At 41.9% G+C, this 27,075-nt stretch overlaps 1 protein-coding gene across 1 annotated transcript; it reads right to left on the reverse strand.

Annotated features, from left to right (window-relative positions):
* Positions 1-803: 803 nt before the first annotated feature.
* LOC134603234 (transient receptor potential cation channel subfamily M member 7-like) lies at positions 804-26,781 on the reverse strand. The gene is made up of 5 exons (XM_063449007.1): positions 26,684-26,781; positions 22,533-22,738; positions 12,253-12,304; positions 3,100-3,206; positions 804-1,472 (listed from the first exon to the last, which is right to left on the reverse strand). The coding sequence occupies exons 1-5, from the start codon at positions 26,713-26,715 to the stop codon at positions 1,432-1,434; spliced, it is 438 nt and encodes a 145-aa protein (XP_063305077.1). The 5' UTR covers positions 26,716-26,781; the 3' UTR covers positions 804-1,431.
* Positions 26,782-27,075: the final 294 nt, after the last annotated feature.

Raw genomic sequence — 27,075 nt, forward strand, 5'->3', positions numbered from 1 at the left:
TGTACCCCTGGCTGTGTACCTCTGCCAAGGACCACTTCCTAGCTGGAACAGGGGACAAACAGCAGCACTTCTGCCCACAGTCGCCGTGGCTTGACTGGGGCCCTGGAACCGCTCATTCCTGGAGCCGAATGGGGAATTAGCTCTAGTCCTTACAAGGACTTTCTCAGTTGAATCAGCTGCAAGTTGGAACAGCAAACACAGGAGTAAATCTTCTTTCCCTCCAATAACAAGATGACACACCGTTTTGGAGTGTAAGCTTTGCCTTTTATGCAAGATTCCCAACAAGGGCGCCACCCAGGTGGACCTTGTTGGGCACAGGTACACAAAGTGAACAAACCAAAAAAAAAAACAGTCATACAGTGAGACACTCCCATACACAAACAGAATCCCTCCTCTGTGCTTGGGAGATAATTGAATCAGGAACTGTACTAATCTAACCCAATTATCACCAAGCACAGAAAAAACATACAATTTTATGAAAGCCCAAAAAGTACCTTAAAAACCACACGAAACCCCATAAAAGTCACATCCCCGATCTGGGTGAACAATATATCCATAAATCACCCAGATCGGTTCAGGGGTTCAGGAATTTCCTGAAAGTCATAGTTTTGACCGGCCGTAAGCATGGCCCCATGACCAAAACAGTTCCAGGGAAATCAGTGCTAACAGTCGTTTAAGTTCGGTAGTCTTTTACAGGTTTCCCTGCAGAGCACATAGTCTGTGGGCAGGAGGCTGGCAAGCAGGCTGCTCCAGGAGCTCATGGCCTTATAAGGTAAAAAGGGGAGTTTACCACCGTTAGTGGTTGTCAAATTAACGCCATTCACTCTAAATATGCATTTTAGCATGCCCTGTTTCATAAAGCATAACCCATTGTAGTGTATTTCCTTTTTCTTGTTAACCTTATTAGAAAATTTGAATCTGTAAAATGTACTGCTTATAATCTGACTGCTCATAGACAGATGGGCAGTGACCAATATTCTCTAATTTTTGCCTGGATGTTCCTGGTCTCACAAATCTAAAATTATGATCTGTTTTTTCTCACCCAATTCTGGCCCCCATTATTGTTTAATGTTTACACTACCACCAATACAGTGCAAAAAACATAATCAAACTAGTCCTATGACTCACAAAATGTAATATAGCATTCCTAGAGTTTTTGAAAATGGTACAGAGATAAAATAAGTAGAACGTAAAGTTTCAGTCATTTTAGGCAATTTTCGGATACTTCCCATAGTGCAATGTCTGGTCAACATCTTCATGCTGTGGAGACTTACAATGCTTTATAACAATACGTTGATCCTATTGGCAACACACTGGGGAAATGACATCAAAGTGGATTTTAGGAATTCAGTCACATTATCATGTGATTGGGTTGGTTGGTTGTTAAGTGCCGCTACCATGAGTTGTACCAATGAGGGAATACTTGACTGGCTAGTAGTCATCGTCCTGTAAAGGGTCATTTTTCTTTAGCTCTAAAGAGAACATGATAAAAAGTTATAATTAACAAAGGTTGCCATCTTTATTGCAAAAAATAAGTCATGCTAATTTTTACAATTAATTACATATGTGTGATATAATAGATGACATCCCCAGATGTTACATTACATCACAGAGAGTGACATAAAACAAATCTGAAAGAAAAAAATCCCCTAAATGACAAAAAAAGAAACCACTTACAATGTCTGTACTATGTCAGACTGTACATGTAGTAGTAGTAGTGTGCATATACTGTACCTGAGTGTGTGTGTAGCAGTGTGTATATTTTGTTTGTAGCAGTCTGTCAATGTGTGTATACTGTCTGTGTGCGTAGTATACTGTGTTCAGCATTGTGTGTTGTTGTGTGTGTATCGTATATACTGAATGAATGTGTGTATAACAATGTGTCTGACTTTGTGTGTAACAGTGTACTTAGTATACACAAAATGACACATGCACTCATACAGTATGCACACACTGCTATACACACACACAGACGGAGTGCAGGTGTGTGCTATTGTGTGTATGTAGCAATGTGTGTACCTGCCAGTATAATAATATTCTGGCTCCATTTCTCTCTTCCAGAGTCAATTCAGAGAAAAATGCTACAAATGCAGACAGCCTCACACACCAGCTGTGCATCTTGCAGCCGCTTAGTAGATAGCTCCCTAATCGCTACAGTATTAGGGAGCTATCTCCCAAAAGTCTTGGTCTTTCAGCCAACTTTACTAATACTAAGTAAAGATCACTTAGTATTAGTAATTAATCTGCTCCTACTCGCTATGCCGTGATTAGGGGCATGTCTAGTAAACAGTGAGCAGCCAGTGACTTTTTATTTATTTAAAGGTATTTAATTTTTTTGTTCCCCGCCTCACTATTTTTAGGGTGAGGGCGGTAGGTATTGCTTTAATTTTTTTGGGGGGGTGGGGGCTGGGGGGGACAATGAGTCCCCCCCTTATTCTCATTTAGGGCCTCCACCCACCACTCATGGGTGGGGGCCTGGGAGAGGAGAAAAGGTCTTCCCCCCCATTGTCTTTTAGGGCCCCCACCCGCCGCTCATTGGTGGGGGCTGGAGGGACGACAATAGATCATCCCCCTTTCCTCATTTATGGCCCCCCACCCACTGCTCATGGGTGGAGAGCCGGGGGGGTCACTAGGTCCCTCCTTATTGTCCTTTAGGGCCCCCACCTGACACTCATCGGTGGGGGCCAAGAGGGACCCTATGTCCCCTGTTTAGATGAATAGACCCCACTCGCGGGGCACAAATAGGGTAGTGTCCCCACTGCTAGTTAATAGATACCTTACCATGAGGGCCATTTATTAGAAGAGGGGGGGGCTTTTTTTTTTTTTTTTTTTAACAGTGAGCAGCCACAGGCTGCTCACTGTTAAAAAATAAACTGTGGGGGATGGGGGGAGCCGCTTTAATTTGTTCTTCAGGAAAAATATTTTCTTTTGTTTGTACTACACCATTTAGCTCTTCTCTACGTTTCTCACGTTTTTTCCCCCTATGGGCTTTATGCTGTCACATCGTATTATAGAAAATCACTATAGATTTTAGCATAACTAATATCTGTAATTTGTATAAAAATATATATATATATTGTATTCCTCATTTAAATTTACCTGGAAGTTTTAGATTCCTGCAGCAAGTGTTACATTCATGCCGAGAGCAGAAGTTTTGGATGGCGTCATCTCCAAGGTTTGCAGGACCAAATATCATATCATGTGATCTGGAAGAATTAGGGAAGGAAAAAACAATTAACAAGAAAAAAAGTATGATGTTTTATTTAAAGGTTTCTAATTGTACAATCATGTAATCGTCACATCAATAATAACCAACCATTAACAATCAGCAATGTCCAGACAAGGGAATAACATTGTGAAACATTACAAGCTTATCCATTGACAAATTACAAAAAGTATTTTCTCTGTCTTGAAAGGTGATGTGGGAGTAGAAAAGAAAAAAACACCAGTATTTGTCCCAACATGTCCAAGCTTTCTTCCAAAATTCTTTAGGTATCAGTGCCTGTCTGGCTTTTTTGTAGTGTATTGTGCCTTCTACAATTTGTATACTGGAAGGTATGGTTGGGGGTGGTATTTTTTAACCAATGTTTGCTGATTGCCGTTAAGACTGCTATAGTTATGTGGTCTTTCATTAGGTATTTCCTTGGTAGATCAATGTTTTTTTGAAGGAGCTGTAGAAAATAGGTTTCAGGTGTTTTTGGGAGGCCTGTGTTTGTGCAGTCTCTTATTATTTTGGCTATGTCCTCTAAATATTTGGACTGTTTTGGGCATGATGTGCAGCATGGTGCCTGTGTCTGATAGGCATCTCCAGTATGTAGCTGAAGCTCTTGGGTTACTGTGTTTCATACGGCATGAACCATGTACCACCTGTACAACATTTTCCTTGTGCGCTCTATATGAGAGGTACTAAGAGTGAGATGCTTGTATCCCTGAAGGATTGTTTTCTATGTGTAGTCACCTAAAGAGTATTTGAATTCTCTTCCCCAGACTTTGATAAAGGGAAGTGGAATGGTTAAATCAGGCTAGATCTGAAGGGGGGTGTAATTTTTAGACAAACTTTCTCAATGTCTGTCAGCTGTTGCTCATTTACAGTTTTTTGAGCTGTGGCATAGTGCTTCTTAAGCCAAGAATGCAACTGTAAGCATGAGAATCCAGCAATATTTGAAATGCCATAAGAGTCTGGTAACCTTGTGGGACATGATAAATCAGTGTGATTACAGAGAGGTGCCATGGTTTATAATTAAAATCTGTAACAAGTGACATAAGCACAGCTACAGATAATGCATGCAAGATAAGTGTGGACTGTTTGTGTTTGCGCCTATAATTATCGCAAGTGTGGAGCATAAGGGCTGTTGTGGGGAGCATATTAGTATATTTCTGTCTCATATATCTGCGTATCCATGTCAGGGAGGTTATCTCTAGTGTTGTCGCGAACCCGAAATTTTCGGTTCGCGAACGGCGAACGCGAACTTCCGCAAATGTTCGCGAACGGGCGAACCGTGCGAACCGCCATAGACTTCAATGGACAGGCGAATTTTAAAACACACAGGGACTCTTTCTGGCCACAATAGTGATGGAAAAGTTGTTTCAAGGGGACTAACACCTGGACTGTTGCATGCCGGAGGGGGATCCATGGCAAAACTCCCATGGAAAATTACATAGTTGATGCAGAGTCTGGTTTTAATCCATAAAGGGCATAAATCACCTAACATTCCTAAATTGTTTGGAATAACGTGCTTTAAAACATCAGGTATGATGTTGTATCGATCAGGTAGTGTAAGGGTTACGCCCGCTTCACAGTGACAGACCAAACTCCCCGTTTAACGCACCGCAAACAGTCCTCTATATACAGAGTAAACATGGCTCCCTCTATATACAGAGTAACATGGCTCCCTCTGTATACTGTGTAAACATGGCTCCCCTCTATATACAGTGTAAACATGGCTGCCTCTATATACAGAGTAACATGGCTCCCTCTATATACAGTGTAACATGGCTCCCCTCTATATACAGAGTAACATGGCTTCCCTCTATATACCGTGTAAACATGGCTACCTCTATATACAGAATAACATGGCTTCCCTCTATATACCGTGTAAACATGGCTCCCCTCTGTATATAGAGGGAGCCATGTTACTCTGTATATAGAGGGAGCCATGTTTCCACTGTATATAGTGTAACATGGCTCCCCTCTATATACAGAGTAACATGACTCCCCTCTATATACAGTGTAAACATGGCTCCTCTCTATATACAGAGTAACATGGCTCCCCTCTATACAGGGGCGTACCTGGAGCATTTGGCACCCGGGGCGGTCCTTTATTTGGCACCCCCCTCCCCAACTTTGAAATGTAAAAAACAGCTGCAATTTTTTTTTAAATGTATGTTTATGCAGTGTGTGTATAGTGTGTAAAGTGTGTGTATATTGTGTGTATAGTGAGTGTGTATAGTGTGTACAGTGTGTGTATAGTGAGTGTGTATAGTGTGTGTGTATAGTGTGTATAGTGTGTGCAGTGTGTGTATAGAGTGTGTATAGTGTGTGCAGTGTGTGTATAGAGTGTGTATAGTGTGTGTATAGTGTGTGCATAGTGTATGCAGTGTGTGCAGTGTGTGCATAGTGTGTACAGTGTGTGTGTATATTGTGTGTATAGTGTGTGTATAATGTGTGCAGTGTGTGCAGTGTGTATGTAGTGTGTGTGTATAGTGTGTGCATAGTGTATGCAGTGTGTGCATAGTGTGTACAGTGTGTGTGTGTAGTGTGTGTATAGTGTGTATAGTGTGTGCAGTGTGTGTATAGTGTGTATGCAGTGTGTGTATAGTGTGTATAGTGTGTATGCAGTGTGTGTAGTGTGTGTATGCAGTGTGTGTAGTGTGTGTGTGCATAGTGTGTACAGTGTGTGCATAGTATGTACAGTGTGTGTATAGTGTGTACAGTGTGTGTGTATATTGTGTGTATAGTGTGTGTATATTGTGTGTATAGTGTGTATAGTGTGTATGCAGTGTGTGTCCCCAAGCCCCTAGTCACACAACCAAATAAAAAAGCCCCTACCTACCCCCCTCACCCTAAAAAATAGTGAAGGGGGAATAAAATTACTACCCTGTAAAGTAAAATTCAACTTACTATTCAACGTCTTCTTCTTCTAAAATCTTCATTTTTTTAGCCCCAAAAAAGGCCAAATAAAAAGCCATCATACCCGTCGAACTTAAAAATAAAATAAAAAACCCGAGCACAAAAAAAAATTAATCCATCTTCACCCATGGAGTGTTTATCAGGGATCCTTAGGATAGGTGTCAATCCATATCTGCCAAGTGACCCTATGTAGGGGGAACAGTCCCTATTCTGCTCTGTGTCAGTGTCTGGAGGGAGTATCTGCAGTAACACAGAGTGTCTGGGGGGAGTATCTGCAGTAACACAGGGTGTCTGGAGGGAGTATCTGCAGTAACACAGAGTGTCTCGGGGTAGTATCTACTTGTAACATTTATATGCACTAAAAAAAATTGAAAAAAAATTGAAAAAAAAATAAAAAATGGTTGCAGCTTCCGAATTAATCTAAAATGGATGCTGTCCAGTAGGTGGGAGGGTCTGCTAGGGAGGGTGTGCTGCTGATTGGCTGTAATGTGTCTACTGACTGTGAGGTACAGGGTCAAAGTTTACTCAATGATGACGAATAGGGGGCGGACCGAACACCGCATGTGTTCGCCCGCGGTGGCGGACGCGAACATGCTATGTTCGCCGGGAACTATTCGCCGGCGAACAGTTCGGTACATCACTAGTTATCTCCTGACCATCCGTGTATTGTGCTTCTATTTGGACCCAATGTACTGATGTCTTCTGGTAGCAGGCAAAGATGTGCTCAGGAGTGTTGCTCAGTTGTCAGAGTGTATATGGGGAAGTCTCATACCGCCTTGTGTGAAGAGTCTGTATAACGTGGAGGCTGCCACCATGAGACCATGTTCTGGCCCAAATAAGGGAATGCAACACTGGTTGCGTTTCTTTAAAATAAGTGGTGGTGAGTTTAATGGGAAATTTCCTGAACAGGTACTGGTCTTTTGGGCAGATCATCATCTTAATTGCTGCAATTAGTCCAATATATAAATTCCCCCCTCCATCCTTGAAGTTGTTTTTTTATGTCTTTTAAAATTTTTCCATAATTAGTTTTACAAAGATTATTTGATAATTGGGTAATAAGTGCTACACCTAGGAATTTAGGGTGATCCACCCTCCATTTGTAAGCAAACAAGCTTTTTAAGTTTGCGAGTTCGGATGTAGGGATATTTATCCCCATTGCTTGTGTTTTGCTGATGTTAAGTTTGTAATACGAACAGTTACTGTAGCTTCTTAATATTTTATGGAAGTTGGGCAGTGAGATATTTGGTTGTTCTACGGTTAAAAGGATGTTATCGGCGAATGATGAAAGTTTATATTTGGTTTTACCAATTTTGATAACATGGACATTTTGGTTGTGTTGGTTTAGTTGAGTAAGGGGCTCCAGGGCCATTACATAGAGGAGAGTGGAAAGAGGGCAAAACCACTATTTACTACTCGGGCCATTGGGATGGAGTATAAGGCCCTCACCACAGACAAAAACTGGTGAGGAAAACCAAATTTCTCAAGGATCGCGAGGAGGAAGGGCCAGTGCAGTCTATTGAAAGATTTTTCAGCATCCATAAACAGAAATACACTGGGGGGTCCTTCCTTCCCATGGCCTATGTATGAGTCCCAATATCTTCTGTGTCCCTTTTGCCCCCTGCCTGCTGCTTATGAAGCCCATATGGTCCTGTGAATTATTTCTGGAATGATAGTGGTTAATATGGTCATGTGTATTTTTATGTCCGTGTGGAGTAATGAGATGGGACACAGATTTTGGCATCTATTGGTTGCCTTTCCTGGTTTAGGGAGTGTTGCGACATGTGCCATAAGCATGTCCTGAGGCATGCTACCTGTTTGGATGATGAGGATAAAGGCAATTTCTAATTTGGGTGTTAGTCAATATGATGATTTAAAGTAAAGAAAGGGGTTTTGTATCATAAGAGAGAGCGGTAAAATTTGACATCCTAAATGAATACAGCGAAGGGAAAAGGTATTTGATCCCCTGCTGATTTTGAACGTTTGTCCACTGACAAAGAAATGATCAGACAATCATTTTAATGGTATGTTAGAGATAGAATAAGCAAAAACAAAATCCAGAAAAACGCATGTCAAAAAAGTTATAAATTAATTTGCATGTCAATGAGAAATAAGTATTTGATCCCTTCGACTTAGTACTTGGTGGTAAAACCCTTGTTGGCAATCACAAAGATCAGACGTTTCTTGTAGTTGGCCACCAGGTTTGCACACATCTCAGGAGGGATTTTGTCCCACTTCTCTTTGCAGATTCTCTCCAAGTCATTAAGATTTTCTATGGGATTAAGGTCTGGAGACTGGCTAGTCCACTCCAGGACTTTAATGTGCTTCTTCTTGACCCACTCCTTTGTTGATTTGGCTGTGTGTTTTGGGTCATTGTCATTATTATTATTATTATTTTATTATTTATATAGTGCCAACAAATTCCGTAGCGCTGTACAATGGTTGGACTAACAGACACATAATTGAGATCAGACAACTGGACGTACAGGAACAGAGGGGCTTGAGGGCCCTGCTCAATGAGCTTACATGCTAGAGGGAGTGTGGTATAGTGACACAAATGGTTAAAGTAGGGGAATTAAATAGTTTGTTAGAGAAAGGTTTATTGAGTGCTTGGTATGTCATTTTTGACAGTTGCAGGAAAGGAGTCATGGGGTGGGGGATAAGAAACCTGCTGACAGTGTAATTGATACGCTTTAATGAAGAAGTGAGTTTTCAGAGATTTTTTGAAGGAGTGGGAGGCTGGGTGAAAGTCTGATTGAGGAGGGAAGGGAGTTCCACAGAAGAGGTGCAGCCCTGGAGAAGTCTTGAAGGCGAGCATCAGAGGTGGGGATCCGGGCAGAGGATAGGCGTAGGTCTTGGGCTGAGCGCAGGGGTCTCGACGGGACATACTTGTGTATGAGGGAGGATAGGTATGTTGGAGCAGCATTATGTAGGGATTATGTTATGCTGTAAAACCCATCCACGACCCATTTTCAATGCCCTGGCTGAGGGAAGGAGGTTCTCACCCAAGATTTGACGGTACATGGCCCTGTCTATCGTCCCTTTGATGCGGTGCAGTTGTCCTGTCCCCTTAGCAGAAAAACACCCCCAAAGCATAATGTTTCCACCTCCATGTTTGACTGTGAGGATGGTGTTCTTGAGGTTATGGGCAGCATTTTTCCTCCTCCAAATACGGCGAGATTCGTTGATGCCAAAGAGCTCGATGTTGGTCTCATCTGACCACAACACAATCACCCAGTTCTCCTCTGAATCATTCAGATGTTCATTGGCAAACTTCAGACGGGCCTGTACATGTGCTTTCTTGAGCAGGAGGACCTTGTGGGCGCTGCAGGATTTCAGTCCTTCACAGCATACTGTGTTACAAATTGTTTTCTTGGTGACTATGGTCCCAGGTGCCTTGAGATCATTAACAAGATCCTCCCGTGTAGTTCTGGGCTGATTCCTCACCCTTCTCATGATCATTGAAACTCCACGATGTGAGATCTTGCATGGGGCACCAGACCGAGGGAGACTGACAGTTATTTTGTGTTTCTTCCATTTGCGAATAATCGCACCAACTGTTGTCACCTTCTCTCCAAGCTGCTTATTGATGGTGTTGTAGCCTATTCCAGCTTTGTGTAGATTTACAATCTTGTTCCTGACATCCGTGGACAGCTCTTTGGTCTTGGCCATTGTGGAGAGTTTGGAATCTGATTGATCGATTGCTTCTGTGGACTTTTATACAGATAACGAGCTGAGATTAGGAGCACTCCCTTTAAGAGAATGCTCCTAATCTCAGCTTGATACCTGTATAAAAGACAACTGGGAGCCAGAAATCTTGCTGATTGATAGGTGATAAAATGCTTAATTCACTCATTGACATGCAAATCAATTTATAACTTTTTTGACATGGGTTTTTCTGGATTTGTTTGGTTATTCTGTCTCTCACTGTTAAAATACAGCTACCATTAAAATTATAGACTGATCATTTCTTTGTCAGTGGACAAACGTTCAAAATCAGCAGAGGATCAAATGTTTTTTCCCTCACTGTGCACTGCATATCATGTTTCTACCTTATAATATGCTCCCTAACTCAGTGAGAGTGTGCAATCAATTTACTATAAAAACACAAATAAAAAAAAATATGTTGGATCACACTTCTATCAGAACATCACACATGAGTGAATCCAACTGAACAGTTATTTTGAAAACCCACAAAGAACTTTATAGACATAGCTCGGTCTAGACCTGGTCATCTCCTCAAGTGTGCAGTGATAAAAATACATATTAAAATACAAACTTTCTCTTCTTCTGGCCAGAAGCAATACTGATCAATATACAGTTGCAAGAAAAAGTATGTGAACCCTTTGGAATGATATGGATTTCTGCACAAATTGGTCATAAAATGTGATCAGATCATCATCTAAGTCACAACAATAGACAATCACAGTCTGCTTAAACCAATAACACACAAAGAATGAAATGTTGCCATCTTTTTATTGAACACACCATGTAAACATTCACAGTGCAGGTGGAAAAAGTATGTGAACCCTAGGATTTAATAACTGGTTGAACCTCCTTTGGCAGCAATAACTTCAACCAAACGTTTCCTGTAGTTGCAGATCAGACGTGCACAGCGGTCAGGAGTAATTCTTGACCATTCCTCTTTACAGAACTGTTTCAGTTCAGCAATATTCTTGGGATGTCTGGTGTGAATCGCTTTCTTGAGGTCATGCCACAGCATCTCAATTGGGTTGAGGTCAGGACTCTGACTGGGCCATTTCAGAAGGCGTATTTTCTTCTGTTTAAGCCATTCTGTTGTTGATTTACTTCTAAGCTTTGGGTAATTGTCCTGTTGCAACACCCATCTTTTGTTGAGCTTCAGCTAATAGACAGATGGCCTTAAGTTCTTGGGAATTCATTTTTCCTTCGATTATAGCAATCCGTCCAGGCCCTGACGCAGCAAAGCAGCCCCAAACCATGATGCCCCCACCACCATACTTCACAGTTGGGATGAGGTTTTGATGTTGGTGTGCTGTGCCTCTTTTTCGCCACACATAGTGTTGTGTGTTTCCAAACAACTCAACTTTAGTTTCATCTGTCCACAGAATATTTTGCCAGTACTGCTGTGGAACATGTGGCTTCCTCCTCCCATGAAATCCATTCTTGTTTAGTGTTTTACGTATTGTAGATTCGCTAACAGGGATGTTAGCATTTGCCAGTGACTTTTGTAAGTCTTTAGCTGAAACTCTAGGATTCTTCTTCACCTCATTGAGCAGTCTGCGCTGTGCTCTTGCAGTCATCTTTATAGGACGGCCACTCCTAGGGAGAGTAGCAGCAGTGCTGAACTTTCTCCATTTATAAACAATTTGTCTTACCGTGGACTGATGAACAGCAAGGCTTTTGGAGATACTTTTATAACCCTTTCCAGCTTTATGCAAGTCAACAATTCTTAATCGTAGATCTTCTCAGAGCTCTTTTGTGCGAGGCATCATTCACATCAGGCAATGCTTTTTGTGAAAAGCAAACCCAGAACTAGTGTGTGTTTTTTATAGGGCAGAGCAGCTGTAACCAACACCTCCAATCTCATCTCATTGATTGGACTCCAGTTGGCTGACATCTCACTCCAATTAGCTCTTGGAGATGTCATTAGTCTAGGGGTTCACATACTTTTTCCACCTGCACTGTGAATGTTTACATGGTGTGTTCAATAAAAACATGGCAACATTTCATTCTTTGTGTGTTATTAGTTTAAGCAGACTGTGATTGCCTATTGTTGTGACTTAGATGATGATCAGATCAGATCACATTTTATGACCAATTTGTGCAGAAATCCATATCATTCCAAAGGGTTCACATGCTTTTTCTTGCAACTGTAAATTAATTTAAGATATATATATTCATATATTGATTAGGGAGAGTAGGTGGAGTGTCATAAATAGCAGAAGATAGCTCCATGGAATATATTGAGAATATTGAACTTGTTGCACTTTGGATAGTTGGTAGTCGCACTATGTTGTCCTGTACTTCATACAATGTTTTATGATTATGCCAAATATCTTAATATATTTGTGTCAAGTATTGTTATAAAAAAAGACTAAAGATTTTAAAGGTAATAAACAATTCCTCCAATTAGAAACTCTCACCTTCCTCCTCCAGCTTTTATAACACACGGATCTGTCAAATTCTCACCAACACCTTAAGAAACAAAAACAGTTAGTATTTGTCCTAGCATTTTTATTGCATTGCATTTTTTGTGCCTTTGCGTGCCATGCCAAATCTACTCTATATCTTATCTTTGTTAATAATTTGAAGAGCCTCCAGTGAAATGTGTCAAAGCCTTGCAATTCTTTGTTATATTACCTTATTCATGTTCACATTACATGCCGAAAATCATGTAAAGCAGAGCTGTAACACATGTTAATTAGTCATGACCTGACAGCAGAACTTCACACACACTTCACACACGTTATTCTAGTACCTTACTAAATTAGATGTGAACCAACACACACGATATGAAATGGAGCAAATAAAAAGCCGGAACAAAAAAACCTTAAATGATTAAAAACAATAAATACATGCATACATACATTTTCCATGTTGCTGGTGTCAGGGTACCTGAAGCCTCTACCTCCGAAAGAGGTAGAGACTTAGTAGTTTACTCCTCCAGCAGGTCGGCTTCCTCCATCCCTCGCGGCTCTCCTAGACACTCTCACGCCGGTCGCGAGGGATCCGTCTCATTTTATGACGTCACGCACGCTGCCCGACGTCATGACGTCAGTCCGGACCGATCTGTCACTCAAGTGACTGGAAGCCACTCAGGACTCGTCGGAGGCGGGTATACTCACTGTAACCAGGGTATTTAAACCTGTTTCTCCCATTCACTCATTGCCCTGTCGTGGTTCTAGCCTGTCTAGTCACACAGTGCTCTGGCGATTTCAGTTATTCCTTTGGTTCCGACCCGGCTAGTTTGACTTACTCTGTTTCCCTCTGGTATCCTTGACCCGGCTTGTTCCTCGCTCACCTGTCCTCCCATTCCCTCGACCTCGGCTTGTTTCTGACCATTCTCTTTACTCTCCGTACGTTAGTCCGGCCATTCTAAGGTCCGGTATACGTACCCTGTCCTGTTTGTACTTTGCGTGTTGGATCCCTGTCCCGATCCTGACATTACGACAGGGCCAATGGATCCTGCAGGTACAAACAGTCAGGTTGGTTCCTCTGATTCCAGGTTTGACGCCATGGAACACAGAATGGACCAGATGGCACTAGCACTACAGGCGCTATTATATCGTGCCAATAACCCACCTGAGGAGATCCGTACTACTTCCATCTCTCCTGTAAGTTCTGGTCTAGAGGTAGCCACTGTAGGTGCCTCTTCCCGTATTACCCCACCTGTACGTTATGGTGGTTCACCGGAGAAGTGTCGTGGTTTTTTGAACCAGATTAGTATCCACTTCGAACTACAACCTCGCTCCTATCCCACAGATAGGGCGAAACTTGGATTTATTATCACCCTACTCATTGAGAAAGCTCTGAGATGGGCCAACCCACTATGGGAGAATGATAACCCATTGGTATATAATTATAATGCCTTTGTAGCTGCATTTAGAAGAACTTTTGACCCTCCTGGTAGGAAGGTTAATGCAGCCAGATTACTGTTGCGCCTGAGACAGGAGAACCGAACACTTGTGGATTATGCACTAGAGTTCAGGTCTCTGGCGGCAGAAGTCAAGTGGAATGAGCATGCTTATATAGATGTATTTTTGAACGGGCTATCAGATATTATCCTTGATGAGGTTGCTACTAGGGAGCTTCCTGAGAATTTAGAGGACTTAATTTCGTTCATTTCTCGTATTGATGAGCGTTTAAGAGAGAGACAGAATACTAGAGAGAGGAACTTCAGACCTGCCTTTAAATTAGCCCCTACATTTCAAAGTCCTGATTCCAATACCTCACTGTATCCTGAACCTATGCAGATAGGCAATACTCGCCTCTCTGAAGAGGAGAGGCAGTACAGGAGAAGGGAGGGTTTATGTATGTATTGTGGAGCCAGAGGTCATTTGCGTCTGAATTGTCCTACTCGCTCGGGAAACGCCCGCACCTAAGTTTCTCTAGAGGACAGGCCTTGGGTGTTTCTATTTTGTCCTCTACGCATAATTATAAAGATCACAGGCTTCTGCTACCAATTTCTTTAACGTGGGAGAAGGGAATGCTAAAGACCATGGCCTTGATAGATTCCGGAGCTGCTGAGAATTTTATCGACCAAGTCTTTGCTACTAAACACACTATCCCATCCCAGTTAAGGGATACACCCTTGGCCGTTGAGGCCATAGATGGTAGACCTTTACTTGAGCCTGTTATCTCTCGTGAGACTATACCCATTAACTTAACTATTGGTATCTTACACGAGGAGAACTTATCACTTATGCTCATTTCATCTCCTTCTGTTCCCATAGTCCTGGGCTACCCATGGTTAAAGAGACATAACCCTATTATCGATTGGGAATTAGGGGAGATAATCTCATGGGGCCAGGGTTGTCAGGAGAGGTGTTTACGCAGGGTGTCTCCATTGGCTATGATTAACACACCAGATAGTTCTACCCAGTCTACAGGGAGACAGATACCTCCTCTGTACATAGACTTGAAAGCAGTGTTCGATAAGAAGAACGCTGATACACTACCCCCACACAGGACCTTTGATTGTAAAATTAATCTTTTGCCCGGCACCATGCCCCCCAGGGGTAATGTATATCCTCTATCCATTAAAGAGAATTCTGTTTTAGAGAAATATATTCAGGAGAATTTAGACAAGGGATTCATTAGGAGATCCTCTTCTCCCGCCAGGGCTGGATTTTTTTTTGTTAAAAAGAAGGATGGCTCACTCAGACCATGTATTGATTACCGAGGTTTGAATAAAATAACCATTAGGAATGCCTATCCGATCCCCTTGATTACCGAGCTCTTTGATCGGCTAAAAGGTTCTAAGATTTTCACCAAGTTGGACCTCAGAGGGGCATATAACTTGGTGAGAATTCAACAAGGTCACGAGTGGAAGACGGCGTTTAATACCCGCTACGGGCATTATGAGTACACGGTCATGCCTTTTGGCCTTTGTAACGCACCGGCAGTATTCCAGGATCTAATTAACGAAGTTTTTAGGGAATTTCAACAGGATTGTGTTATTGTATACCTGGATGACATTCTCATACACTCTAGAGAGATTGAGACCCACCATAGACAAGTCAGAAAGGTATTACACAAACTTCTACAACACGGCTTATACTGCAAATTGGAGAAATGCAGCTTTGACCAGACCCAGATAGATTTTCTTGGATACGTGATTTCTGGGGAAGGCTTTAAGATGGATCCTGACAAACTCCAGTCTATTCTAGATTGGCCATTGCCTAAGGGACTCAAGGCTATCCAGAGGTTTATTGGGTTCTCCAATTATTATAGGCGCTTCATTAAGGGTTACTCTTCTATTATTGCACCTATTACCAATATGACCAAACAAGGGGCTGATACTAAGACTTGGTCTACTGAAGCTCTCGTTGCTTTCAAAGATCTCAAAGAACTTTTTGCTTCTGCTCCAATATTAGTCCATCCTGATACATCCTTGCCGTTCCTACTTGAGGTCGATGCCTCTGAGACAGGAGTAGGTGCCGTTCTCTCACAAAGGTTGGGGGTGGATAAACCGTTACATCCTTGTGGTTTTTTTTCCAAGAAACTTTCTGGGCCTGAGAGCAGGTATGAATCGGAGACAGGGAATTGTTAGCAGTCATTAAAGCCTTGAAAGAGTGGAGACATCTATTGGAGGGCACCCTACATCCGGTTACTATTTTGACGGACCACAAGAACTTGTCCTATATTGGGGAGGCTAAGCGTTTGTCCTCTAGGCAAGCTCGTTGGTCCTTATTCCTGACTCATTTCAATTATGTACTTACTTACAGACCTGGCTCTAAGAACTCTAAGGCCGATGCTTTGTCTCGACAATACGAACCTTTCACTGTATCTGAACCGATTCTTTCTTCTATAGTTCCTAAATGCAAGATTGTTGCTAATACGAATCTCAGGATTCATTCCCCGTTACTGGCCGAGATCATTAAGCTGCAACATCTAGCACCTAAACAGACTCCTGAGGGTCGACATTTCGTTCCTCCTACTCTTCAACTAGAGCTGTTGCAATGTTTCCATAACAGCAAGATGGCGGGACATCCTGGTATCCGCAAGACGTATGCTTTGATTTCTAAAGACTTCTGGTGGCCTGCTTTACGTAAAGATACTAAAGATTTCATCGCTGCGTGTGAAGTGTGTACTAAGACCAAACAACCTCATACGCTCCCAAGTGGATTCCTGCATCCCTTAGAGGTACCAGAGAAACCATGGTCTTGTTTGGCCATGGACTTTATTGTCGATCTACCTATCTCTAAAAAACAGACTGTTATCCTCACCGTGGTTGACAGATTCATCAAGATGGCCCACTTCATTCCCTTGCCTAAACTTCCATCCTCCCAAGAGTTGGCAGAGATATTCGCGAGGGAGATTTTTCGCTTACATGGGATACCTTCCCAAATCGTATCTGACAGAGGGTCCCAATTTGTTTCCCGTTTTTGGAGATCCTTTTGTTCTCAACTAGGTATTAAATTAAATTTCTCTTCTGCCTATCATCCCCAGTCTAACGGAGCTGCTGAACGTACTAACCGAAAGATTGAGCAATATCTACGTTGTTTTGTTTCCGAACACCAGGACGATTGGGTCGGTTTGATTCCTTGGGCGGAGTTTGCGCACAACAATCTCGTTTGTGACTCTACTCATTCAAGCCCCTTCTTCATGAACTATGGCTTTCATCCATCTATTCTTCCCTCGGTTTCTCCTTCCCAAGGTGTACCGTCGGTTGATGTACATGTTGCCAATTTGAGGAAGTTGTGGGATCAGACTCGACAAATTCTTCTACACAATTCTATGCTGGTTAAGAAACACGCCGATAAACGTAGAAGGGCGGCTCCGATTTTCGTTCCAGGCGATAGAGTATGGTTAAGCACTAGGAATATTCGGCTTAAAGTTCCTTCCATGAAATTCGCTCCTCGATATATTGGCCCTTACAGGATCTTGACTCGAATTAACCCAGTGGCGTATCGTCTAGCTCTCCCAGCTGCCTTACGCATCCCTAACTCCTTTCACGTTTCATTGTTGAAACCCCTAGTTTGTAACAGATTCTCCTCCACGATCGCCCCTCCTCGCTCTGTTCAGGTGGAGGGTCAGGAGGAGTATGAGGTTAACTCCATCATTGATTCTCGTATCTCTCGGGGGAGAGTACAATATTTGGTCGACTGGAAGGGATATGGTCCTGAGGAGAGAAGTTGGGTACCACAAGAGGATGTTCATGCTCCTCGCCTTCACAGGGCGTTTCACTCACGCTTTCCGTCTCGTCCCGGTTCCTTCCGCCCGGTGGGCGTATCTGAGAGGGGGGGTACTGTCAGGGTATCTGAAGCCTCTACCTCCGAAAGAGGTAGAGACTTAGTAGTTTACTCCTCCAGCAGGTCGGCTTCCTCCATCCCTCGCGGCTCTCCTAGACACTCTCACGCCGGTCGCGAGGGATCCGTCTCATTTTATGACGTCACGCACGCTGCCCGACGTCATGACGTCAGTCCGGACCGATCTGTCACTCAAGTGACTGGAAGCCACTCAGGACTCGTCAGAGGCGGGTATACTCACTGTAACCAGGGTATTTAAACCTGTTTCTCCCATTCACTCATTGCCCTGTCGTGGTTCTAGCCTGTCTAGTCACACAGTGCTCTGGCGATTTCAGTTATTCCTTTGGTTCCGATACGGCTAGTTTGACTTACTCTGTTTCCCTCTGGTATCCTTGACCTGGCTTGTTCCTCGCTCATCTGTCCTCCCGTTCCCTCGACCTCGGCTTGTTTCTGACCATTCTCTTTACTCTCCGTACGTTAGTCCGGCCATTCTAAGGTCCGGTATACGTACCCTGTCCTCAGGGCCGGTGCAAGGATTTTTGGGTACATAGGCGAAGATGAATTTTTCCGCCCCCCCCCCCTCTAAAATTAACATCTTCACCTATGTGCCTCCTAACCAGCCCCTCCCTCTTCCCCGTCCCTTAGTGTTCCTCTCCCCTCCCCCCTCTTTTCCCTGTCCCTTGGTTTTTCTCTCCCCTCCCCTCTCTGTCCCTTGGTGCACCCCCCACTCTCTAATGCGGTCACACTCCCCTTCCTGGTGTGCCTCCTACCTGTCTTGTAGCGTTGCGGAGCAGACCCTCTACAGGAGCTTCAGTTTTCTGTACCTGGCTGGACTGACAGGAAGTGCTCTCTCAGTGAGCACCTCCTCTCAGTCTGGCCGGGTACAGGAAACAGAAGCTCATGTACTGCGCTCCGCTCCGCCACGCTACACTCAGTGGTGTATACACACTAACAGCCACACACACTCAATGACAAACACACAGACGTCACTGACAGACACAGACTCACTGATCTGACACACACTCATTCATTCATTGACAGACACACACTCAATCACAAACATACTCTCACTGATTTGACAGACACTCACAAACACACACACACACACAGACACACACATTCATACAATCATTCACAGACACACACACACACACACACAGAAACACATACACACACTCACACATACACAGACACACACTCACAGACAAACACATACAGACACACACTCACAGAAAAACACATACACACACAAAGACAAACACATACACACACACTGACAGACACATACACACACACACACACACACACTGACAGACACACACACACACACTGAGACACATACACACACTGACAGACACATACACACACACTCACAGACACATACACACACATACACTTTCAGACACACACTCACAGAAAAACACATACACACACAAAGACAAACACACACACACACACACTGACAGACACATACACACACTGACAGACACATACACACACACTCACAGACACATACACACACATACACTTTCAGACACACACTCACAGACACACATACACAGACACACACATTTAGACAAACTCACACATACACTTTCAGACACAGACACACACAATCACAGACACACACACTTTCAGACACACACACAAACTCACACATACACTTTCAGACACACACACTTTCAGACACACACTCACAGACAAACACATACACATACACAGACACATTTAGACAAACACACACTCACACATACACTTTCAGACACAGACACACACACTCACAGACACACACTCACATATACACTTTCAGACACACACAATTAAATATTAATATCCACCCAGCCTCCCTACCTGGAGAGCTGGTGTGGATGTGTCCCTGGGGTCCAGTGGGGCTTCCGTGCGGCTGGCGGCAGCGTTCTAATGAGAGGCTGCGAGGGAGCTCTAACCTGTCTGCTCTGCTCCCTCGCGGGTGTCTGCTGATGCCGCGGGAGCCGGAATATGACGTCATCTTCCGGCTCCCGCAGCATCAGCACACAGCGCGCGAGGGAGCAGAGCAGACAGGTTAGAGCTCCCTCGCCGCCTCTCATTAGAACGCTGCCGCCCGCCGGGGATCCAGAAGGTGACCTGGCAGGAGGGAGCGCTTCCCTCCTGCCGGTCACTGAAATCTGGCGCCCCCAGAGCCGGTGCGCCCTAAGGCGGCCGCCTGTGCCGCCTTATGGACGCGCCGGCCCTGCCTGTCCTGTTTGTACTTTGCGTGTTGGATCCCTGTCCCGATCCTGACAGCTGGAAGGTCATATAATTTGCTTTTCATTATGTTTTCAGATATAAAGACAATGGAAACAATGTAAAATATTGTCCAAAGTTAATTCTTTTCTGTGTGGATATAGCACCATCATTAACTGTGTGCTAAATCGTACAGTAAATAATACATACAATGTTAAACAGTGCAGTATATAGAACATACAATATAACACCATTTGTTAAAGAGTGCAGAAAATATAACAAACAAATATAACATACATTCTTGGACAAACAGAAATGAGAGATGATGATGGCCCTATAACTAGACAAAAGGCACCCGAAGGAAGATATAGTTTATTGCAATTGTGCTAAGAATTTACATAAATACATAAGATATGGCATTAGTTTTATATGGAAGTCTGTATCAAAAATGCTATGTAAAAATAGACTACAAAGTCAATATGTTTGCCTGGATAAAGGTCATGCAAACTAGTCCACCTGCTATATATATACGTGGACATAATCTAAAGGTGATAGCATGGTATGTAAAGGTAGAAGGAAGTCAAGAATCCAGTCATATGTTACAGAGTCCAATCCAAAGAAAGAATAGCCGAGTCAATAACAAAAGATATACCTTACATGTTGGGAAAGGAGAGATAATGGGAAACCTGGGATGCAACACTGACAAAGTTATAAGGAAATAATACAATTTGTTTAATTTGTACATTTTACAGCTTAGAGAAGGATCCTGATTGTAAATGTAGATATTATTAGACTCAAGAAGTGATGGTGGGTGTAATACTGATTCTAAAATGTTCTGATACAGGGAACTGTGAGACTTGAAATTAAAAAACACAATTATCGTCTTAGTCTTACTAATTACCAATACAAAGCTAATAAGGGGTTAAACCTACCGAACGATAGGGACTATAGTTTCGCAGCTCAACTCAGACACACGCTCGACTTGATCCAGACTCAAAGTGAGTTTTTGGACTTACTCTTTGAATCCTTTCTGATGTTGCCAGACTCACTGCTGGCTCTCCTTCATAGAACACACAATCTACTCCCAGGTGATACCCTGCTGAACCCCCTCATAGCCTTATCAAAAGCATGGAAACAGGCTTGACCTAAATTGGGAGCCAACCCTAATTTTCCTCCAGGTAGCCGTTGTCCCTTTGATTTGGGGATTTTGGCTCTCTGTTCCTTTGTTGACTACAATACGGACTGTTACCTGTGCTAAAGACTGTCTGACTGAACAGAGATTTTATTTTTGTGTTTCTGTTACTATTTATTTCTGCTGCATTATGAAGCTGTCGTTGTACTATCCTTGACTCTTTTATTGTCAATATTAACTGGTAGCTTGTAATAGTTACCTTTACCATACAACAGCAGACAGTCCACCAATAACCTGCAGTTTGTAACGCTTACTATTGGAACATCTCGCTGAAAAATCCCGCTATGGGGATATGCGTATTTTTGTTGCTGTTTCCTGCCTTTAATTCTCTTTGGCAGTTTGTAAAGTTTACCTTTGACAACTTACTGCAGAATCCAACCAAAGGAACTGCGGCTGGTTTCTGCCTTTAACGTATGACCAGACTAATTTAGGGGTTATCCCAAGTTTAATTTATTTTTTTTCTGATCAGTTGCCACCCTTAAGTGCTGAGTGTCATATTTAATGTATGTCCCCCATGAGGCACAAATATCTTCTTTTGCCTGTTTGAGCATCATAGGAAACACTGTGCATAAAGCCTAAAGTGCCAAATATAGCTTTGGTACTGTGTATACTAATGTGTATTTATTTGATCTGTGCCCTGATGCACCCAATTGTGCCCTAGGATCATTACATATAAGAGTCGTCTATCTCATTGCCAATAAGAAGGATTTCCTTTTCCACATGGCCCATAGGATGAGCACTAACCACTTTTACTTCTTGCTCTTACACTGATTTTTATTCTGTGGCTCAGACTGCAATGGCTACAAAGTCTAGTTGTAGATGGGGGTCATGTGCTTCAGACCGGAAGCACAAATTTAAAATGTGTATTTTAGGCCCTGTTTGTAATTTTAGCTGAATGACCATGACATCCCTAAGCCAATACTGATTTTGCTGATCTGAAGTAAAGCCTGCTATAGTTTTCCTCACTCCCTATATCGTCTTTAGATTGTAAGCTCATATGCCATCTCTCCATGCACTTTGTATATATTTTGAATGCTATACTTTAGGCTCAAAGGCAGGGCCCTTATTTCCTTTCATACCAGTTTGTCTAATAATACCAATATATTATTATTTAATAATAATATATTATTTATAGAATATTAATTATTTAATAATAATATATTATTTATAATAAAATATTTTGTACCAGTTTGTCTAATAATGCATTCATTATGTAACGCTGAGGATGATGATGTCACGAGTGAGTCATGCCTGCTTTGATTGTGCTGAGTAACTATATAATTGAATAGTTAAGGCTACATATAATGAAAAGCTCTAATGTAAGGGTGCAATAAAGCACCTAAAATTAAACATGAAGTACAAATACCATAATTCTATACCAACCCTTGATATATCTTTTTACCATAGTATTACCCCCTTGTCTTATATTTACTACTTATTTAGGATTTGTTTGCTTTCAATAGAATGCATTGTATCATTTATTTAAGACAACATTCTGGATTTTACTTTTCCCAGTATGAAACATGCATATCATTACCTTGCAAATCTAGGACCAGAAATTCTCCTTTTGTGTACTCATACGTCCAGTGGCTAAATGCTAGCATGGTCTTCTCAAGCATATTCTTTGGGAAATTTTCGTTCCCAGTATTGTTATTGTATTTCCTAAATTTTCCAGCCATACACTCCTCAATAGTAAACCACTGATTAGCTGAGTGGCAGTATAACAGGAACACTTCCAGAAATCTGGCCAAGCAGAAAACAATATTTGTAAATTCCCCCAAAATGCAAAATGTCCAGATATAGACAGAATTTGCTAAAACAAACAAAAAAAAAACCATTCCTGGCACTGACTGAATTGTTCATGTTGCAAACAATGTAAAACGTTAAATACCACCAGACACCGGAGAACACCAAATAAAAAAAAAAAAACTATCTTTATTGTCAATATTAAAAATCACTCTCACAGATAAAGTCATATATCAGTTCATCAAATGACCACAACATTAGTATTCATATACAATTAGGCCTGGAAATATTTGGACACTGACACAATTTTCATAATTTTGGCTCTTTACGATACCACAATGGATTTAAAATTAAAAATTAAAATTAAACAATCAAGATGCAATTAAAGTGCAGACTTTCAGCTTTAATTCAAGTGGGTTGAACAAAAATATTGTATAAACCATTTTTTTTTTTTTTTTGCTGTACATAAGATAACAAAGAAGCAGGCATTGTAACATCAAACATAGTAATATGGGTGCATGGCATTGAAATAAGAGCACAACTTTTTAAAGGTGATAACAGGCTAACTGGAAAGAATAATCATGCTTATATATGTTATGGCAGAGTCTAACAATTAAAAAAAGCAGTGAGCAATAAACCTCAGGCTGATTATACATGTCAAACAAGGTGAGCCACATTAGATTTAGCTGAGCTTGGTATACTATCTAGACATGTGTGTGCATTAAACAAGCTGAACTAGTCGGGCTAGGTATACATGTCTATATGGAGAGCATAGGTAAGCTAAGAGATGCTTAAGAGACATTAGAGAGAAAAAAATAGTAATTATTTGCCACATGAGGAACAGAAATATGAAAGGTAAGACTACCGTCCTAGCAGGAGCACGTTAACACACAGGATAATAATATCCATGCTAGCATCCCAGAAATCATATTAAGTCAGTAGTCGGCTGAGTCCTCAAGACAGAGAGTCACCCTATGCCTGTGCTATGTAAGGCCTCCAGGTATTGTGGTGCATTTTTAGTGGCAGGTCGCTCCCCGCGTTGCTCTCGAGTTCCCTCTCCCCAGCCCAAACCTGCATGGGAACTGCATTTGTCCACAGACATCGGGTGTCAGGGTGATGTCCAGGGTGTGATCCTGATGTTGAGTCTCCAGGGTGCGTAGACATTTCCCAGGGAGATGTTTCCTCAGGGTTCCCGGCCCAGAAAGGGAGATAGAGGCCCTGCTTCTATCGGGGGGAAGGGGGGGGGAGGCTATCCTTCTGCTTGCAGGCGTCTTGCCTGTACTCGGATCCAGAACTGTGCACATATGTGGTCAAACGCTGAACAGAAGGCTTCCCTCCAGTTCAGAAGCAGATTTGTCGCTGACTCCAAGGATTGTGCAAGGACAGCCACCATCTTGAGGCCAGTCATGCAGTACTCTGCTGCTGTGCGATGTGGTTTTGGGCTGTAGGTCAGTGTCATGCGCCGGGGCAGTGGGGACCGGGATAACCCCCACCGGTCCATGGGGGGGAGGAGGGGTAGGAGGATTGTGGTACCGAGCTGCTTGTTTCAGCACGAGGAAACCGTCCATATCTCCCCAGCTCTGCTACTCGAAGGCATCAACTTGTTGCCGTGTCTTGAGAATTCTTTGCAGGCAATGGCTGCTTGAAGTCTGAAATGCATGGACATTACAAAACACTGGGTTTCCACCTTTGTGATGCTTTGCCAGACTTTTACTGCAGCTGTCTTCAGTTATTGTTTGTTCGTGGGTCTTTCTGCCTAAGCTTTGTCTTTAACAAGTGGAATGTATGTTTGATCAGGTTGAGATCAAGTGATTGACTCAGCCATTGCAGAATATTCCACTTATTTGCCTTGAAAAATTACTGGGTTGCTTTCACAGTATGTTCTGGGTCTTTGTCCATCTGTAAAGTGAAGCACTGTCCAACCAGCTTCGTTGAATTTGTCTAAATCTGAGCAACAAGATATCCTTAAACAGTTCAGAATTCACCTGGCTGCTTCTGTCTTCTGTCACATCATCAATAAACACTAGTGACCCAGTGCCATTGGAAGCCATTCATGCCCATGCCATCACATTGCCCCCACCATGGTTTACAGAAGGTGTGGTATGCTTCAGATTCATACTTGATCTTAGTTTCATCTGTCCAAAGAATGTTGTTCCAGAACTGGGCTGGCTTTTTCTAGAATGTTTTTTGGAAAAGTCTAATCTGGCCTTAGTTATGATGGATGGTTTACACTTTGTGATGAAACTCTGCATTTGCTCTTGTGTACGTCCTGGAGAGGTTTTTTTCACTTGGCTTGATGTTGTGAAGGGTTTTTTCTTTTTTTTACCATGAAAAGGATACTACAATCATCCACCACTGTTGTTTTCTATGGACATCCACTCCTTTTTGTGTTGCAGAGTTCACCGTTGCGTTTTGTTTTTCACAGAATATACTAAACCGTTCATTTTGTTTTGCAGCCTAAGCATGGCTTGTTTCTCTTGCACTGAAAGCTCCTTTGTGGGTTCACAGCAACAGCTTCAAACCGTGAATGCCACACCTGGAATTAACTCCAGACCTTTTACCTGCCTAATTGATGAAGAAATAACAAAGGAATAGCCCACAACTGTCCATGAAACAGCTTTTGAACCAATTTGTGCAATTACTTGTGGTCCCTTGAAAGGGCTACATATTAAATAGCTGTAATTCCTAAACCCTTCCTCCAATTTGGATGTGAATACCCTCAAATTTAGGCCGATAGACTGCTTTTCAAACCCATATTCATTATTTAACTGTACCTTAAATTTATTTTGTCAAACAGCTGAAATAACAAAACTTGTGTCAGTGTCCAAATATTTCCAGACCCAACTGTAACTGACACAAGTTTCTACAAAACTGAAAATCACACACATAGGCATTAAGAGGGATCATCAATATAAACTAAAGTTTCCATAATGCAAGGCATCCTCTCTTGAGAAAAGCTGTTTGACGAAATGTGGACGGATCTTTAACTTTTTTGTTATTTGCTCTATATATCATTAGTTGCTGGTATTTAACTTATTAGGTATGCATATTTACATGCTCTAATGCTATTTAGCCTTGAATTCTTGAAACTTTAGCTTATATGGGTGATCTCTCTTAATGCCTAAATTGTAGGTTGTAAGTGTGGTTTTCAGTTTTGTTCAACCTTGTGTCAGTTAAATGAATACCGATGTTATGGTCATTGGATGAGCTGCTAAATTACAACATTAGCTCTGAGAGTTTTTTTAAACATTGACAAAAAAAAGATAAATTTTGTTATGATGCTATATTTGATGTTCTCCTATGTCTTACATGTTCTAATATCATGTTACAAACAATACCATCATAGGTACAGCAGGGGACTTGATATAGATACCATTAAAATAAAACTCCCAATAACAAATTGATCAAATGGTTTGTTATTTTATGGTATCTGCAAATATGCCATAAGGCACTGGTTAAAAATATCCAAAGTCTCATACTATGTCCAATAAAACAAGTGAGATTATATGGATAGGTTGTAGGTCGTGATACAGAGGTCTTGTGGGGGAAGATATTAATTGTACATATCACACCAATACAAGTCAATCCTGAGTGATGATATGGATAGCTTTGGGGGATAAAATGGATAACTTGTGGAGGATGACATGGATTACATATGGAACCATGGACTGTCCAGTTTCAAGTATACCTTGTTTGTTACATTTCTTAATGAGGACACTAGTCAGAGTGTAGCAGATTACCCGTTGGCAGATATAATCAATAGTGCTGGACAACATCTAGAATGTATTTGGATGCCTAAGCTAAAGCAATACATTATACACAAACTGACAGCTACCAAATCTTACTACAGATTCTTGATCAGATCTGTAGTCAAGATAAACTGTATCTACTAGGAATGTAACGCCAAGCATTGTATTAGAACAAACAAGAAACACAACTTACTTCGGAGAATATGGGATCGTTTTTGGCTTCATTTGGTTGAAAGCAAACAGGAGCTTCTGAGCTGCTCGTTGTTGTTGTATTTCCTAAAATTAAAGACACAGGCAAATATTATCTTCAAAATAAGAACAAAATCAAAATATAACCATCAGGGTTATGAATGAAGATTTGTATTACATCACTCATGAATGCAGGAAACTAAACCAGGTGTTTAATGTTTTTTTTTTTTTTGTACATTGGAAAGACAAAATACAAACATATTATACACAACAAATCAAAACTCTGGTGCCGTGCGGGGTGATTAGGGCCTATCTTATCCTTTATCTTAGTTAAAACGCTACAGAGCATAGGTCTATATCAAGCCTTAGTTTAAAGGGACACTATAGTCACCTGAA

This window comes from Pelobates fuscus, chromosome 3 (assembly GCF_036172605.1).
Source record: "Pelobates fuscus isolate aPelFus1 chromosome 3, aPelFus1.pri, whole genome shotgun sequence".
NCBI lineage: Eukaryota > Metazoa > Chordata > Amphibia > Anura > Pelobatidae > Pelobates > Pelobates fuscus.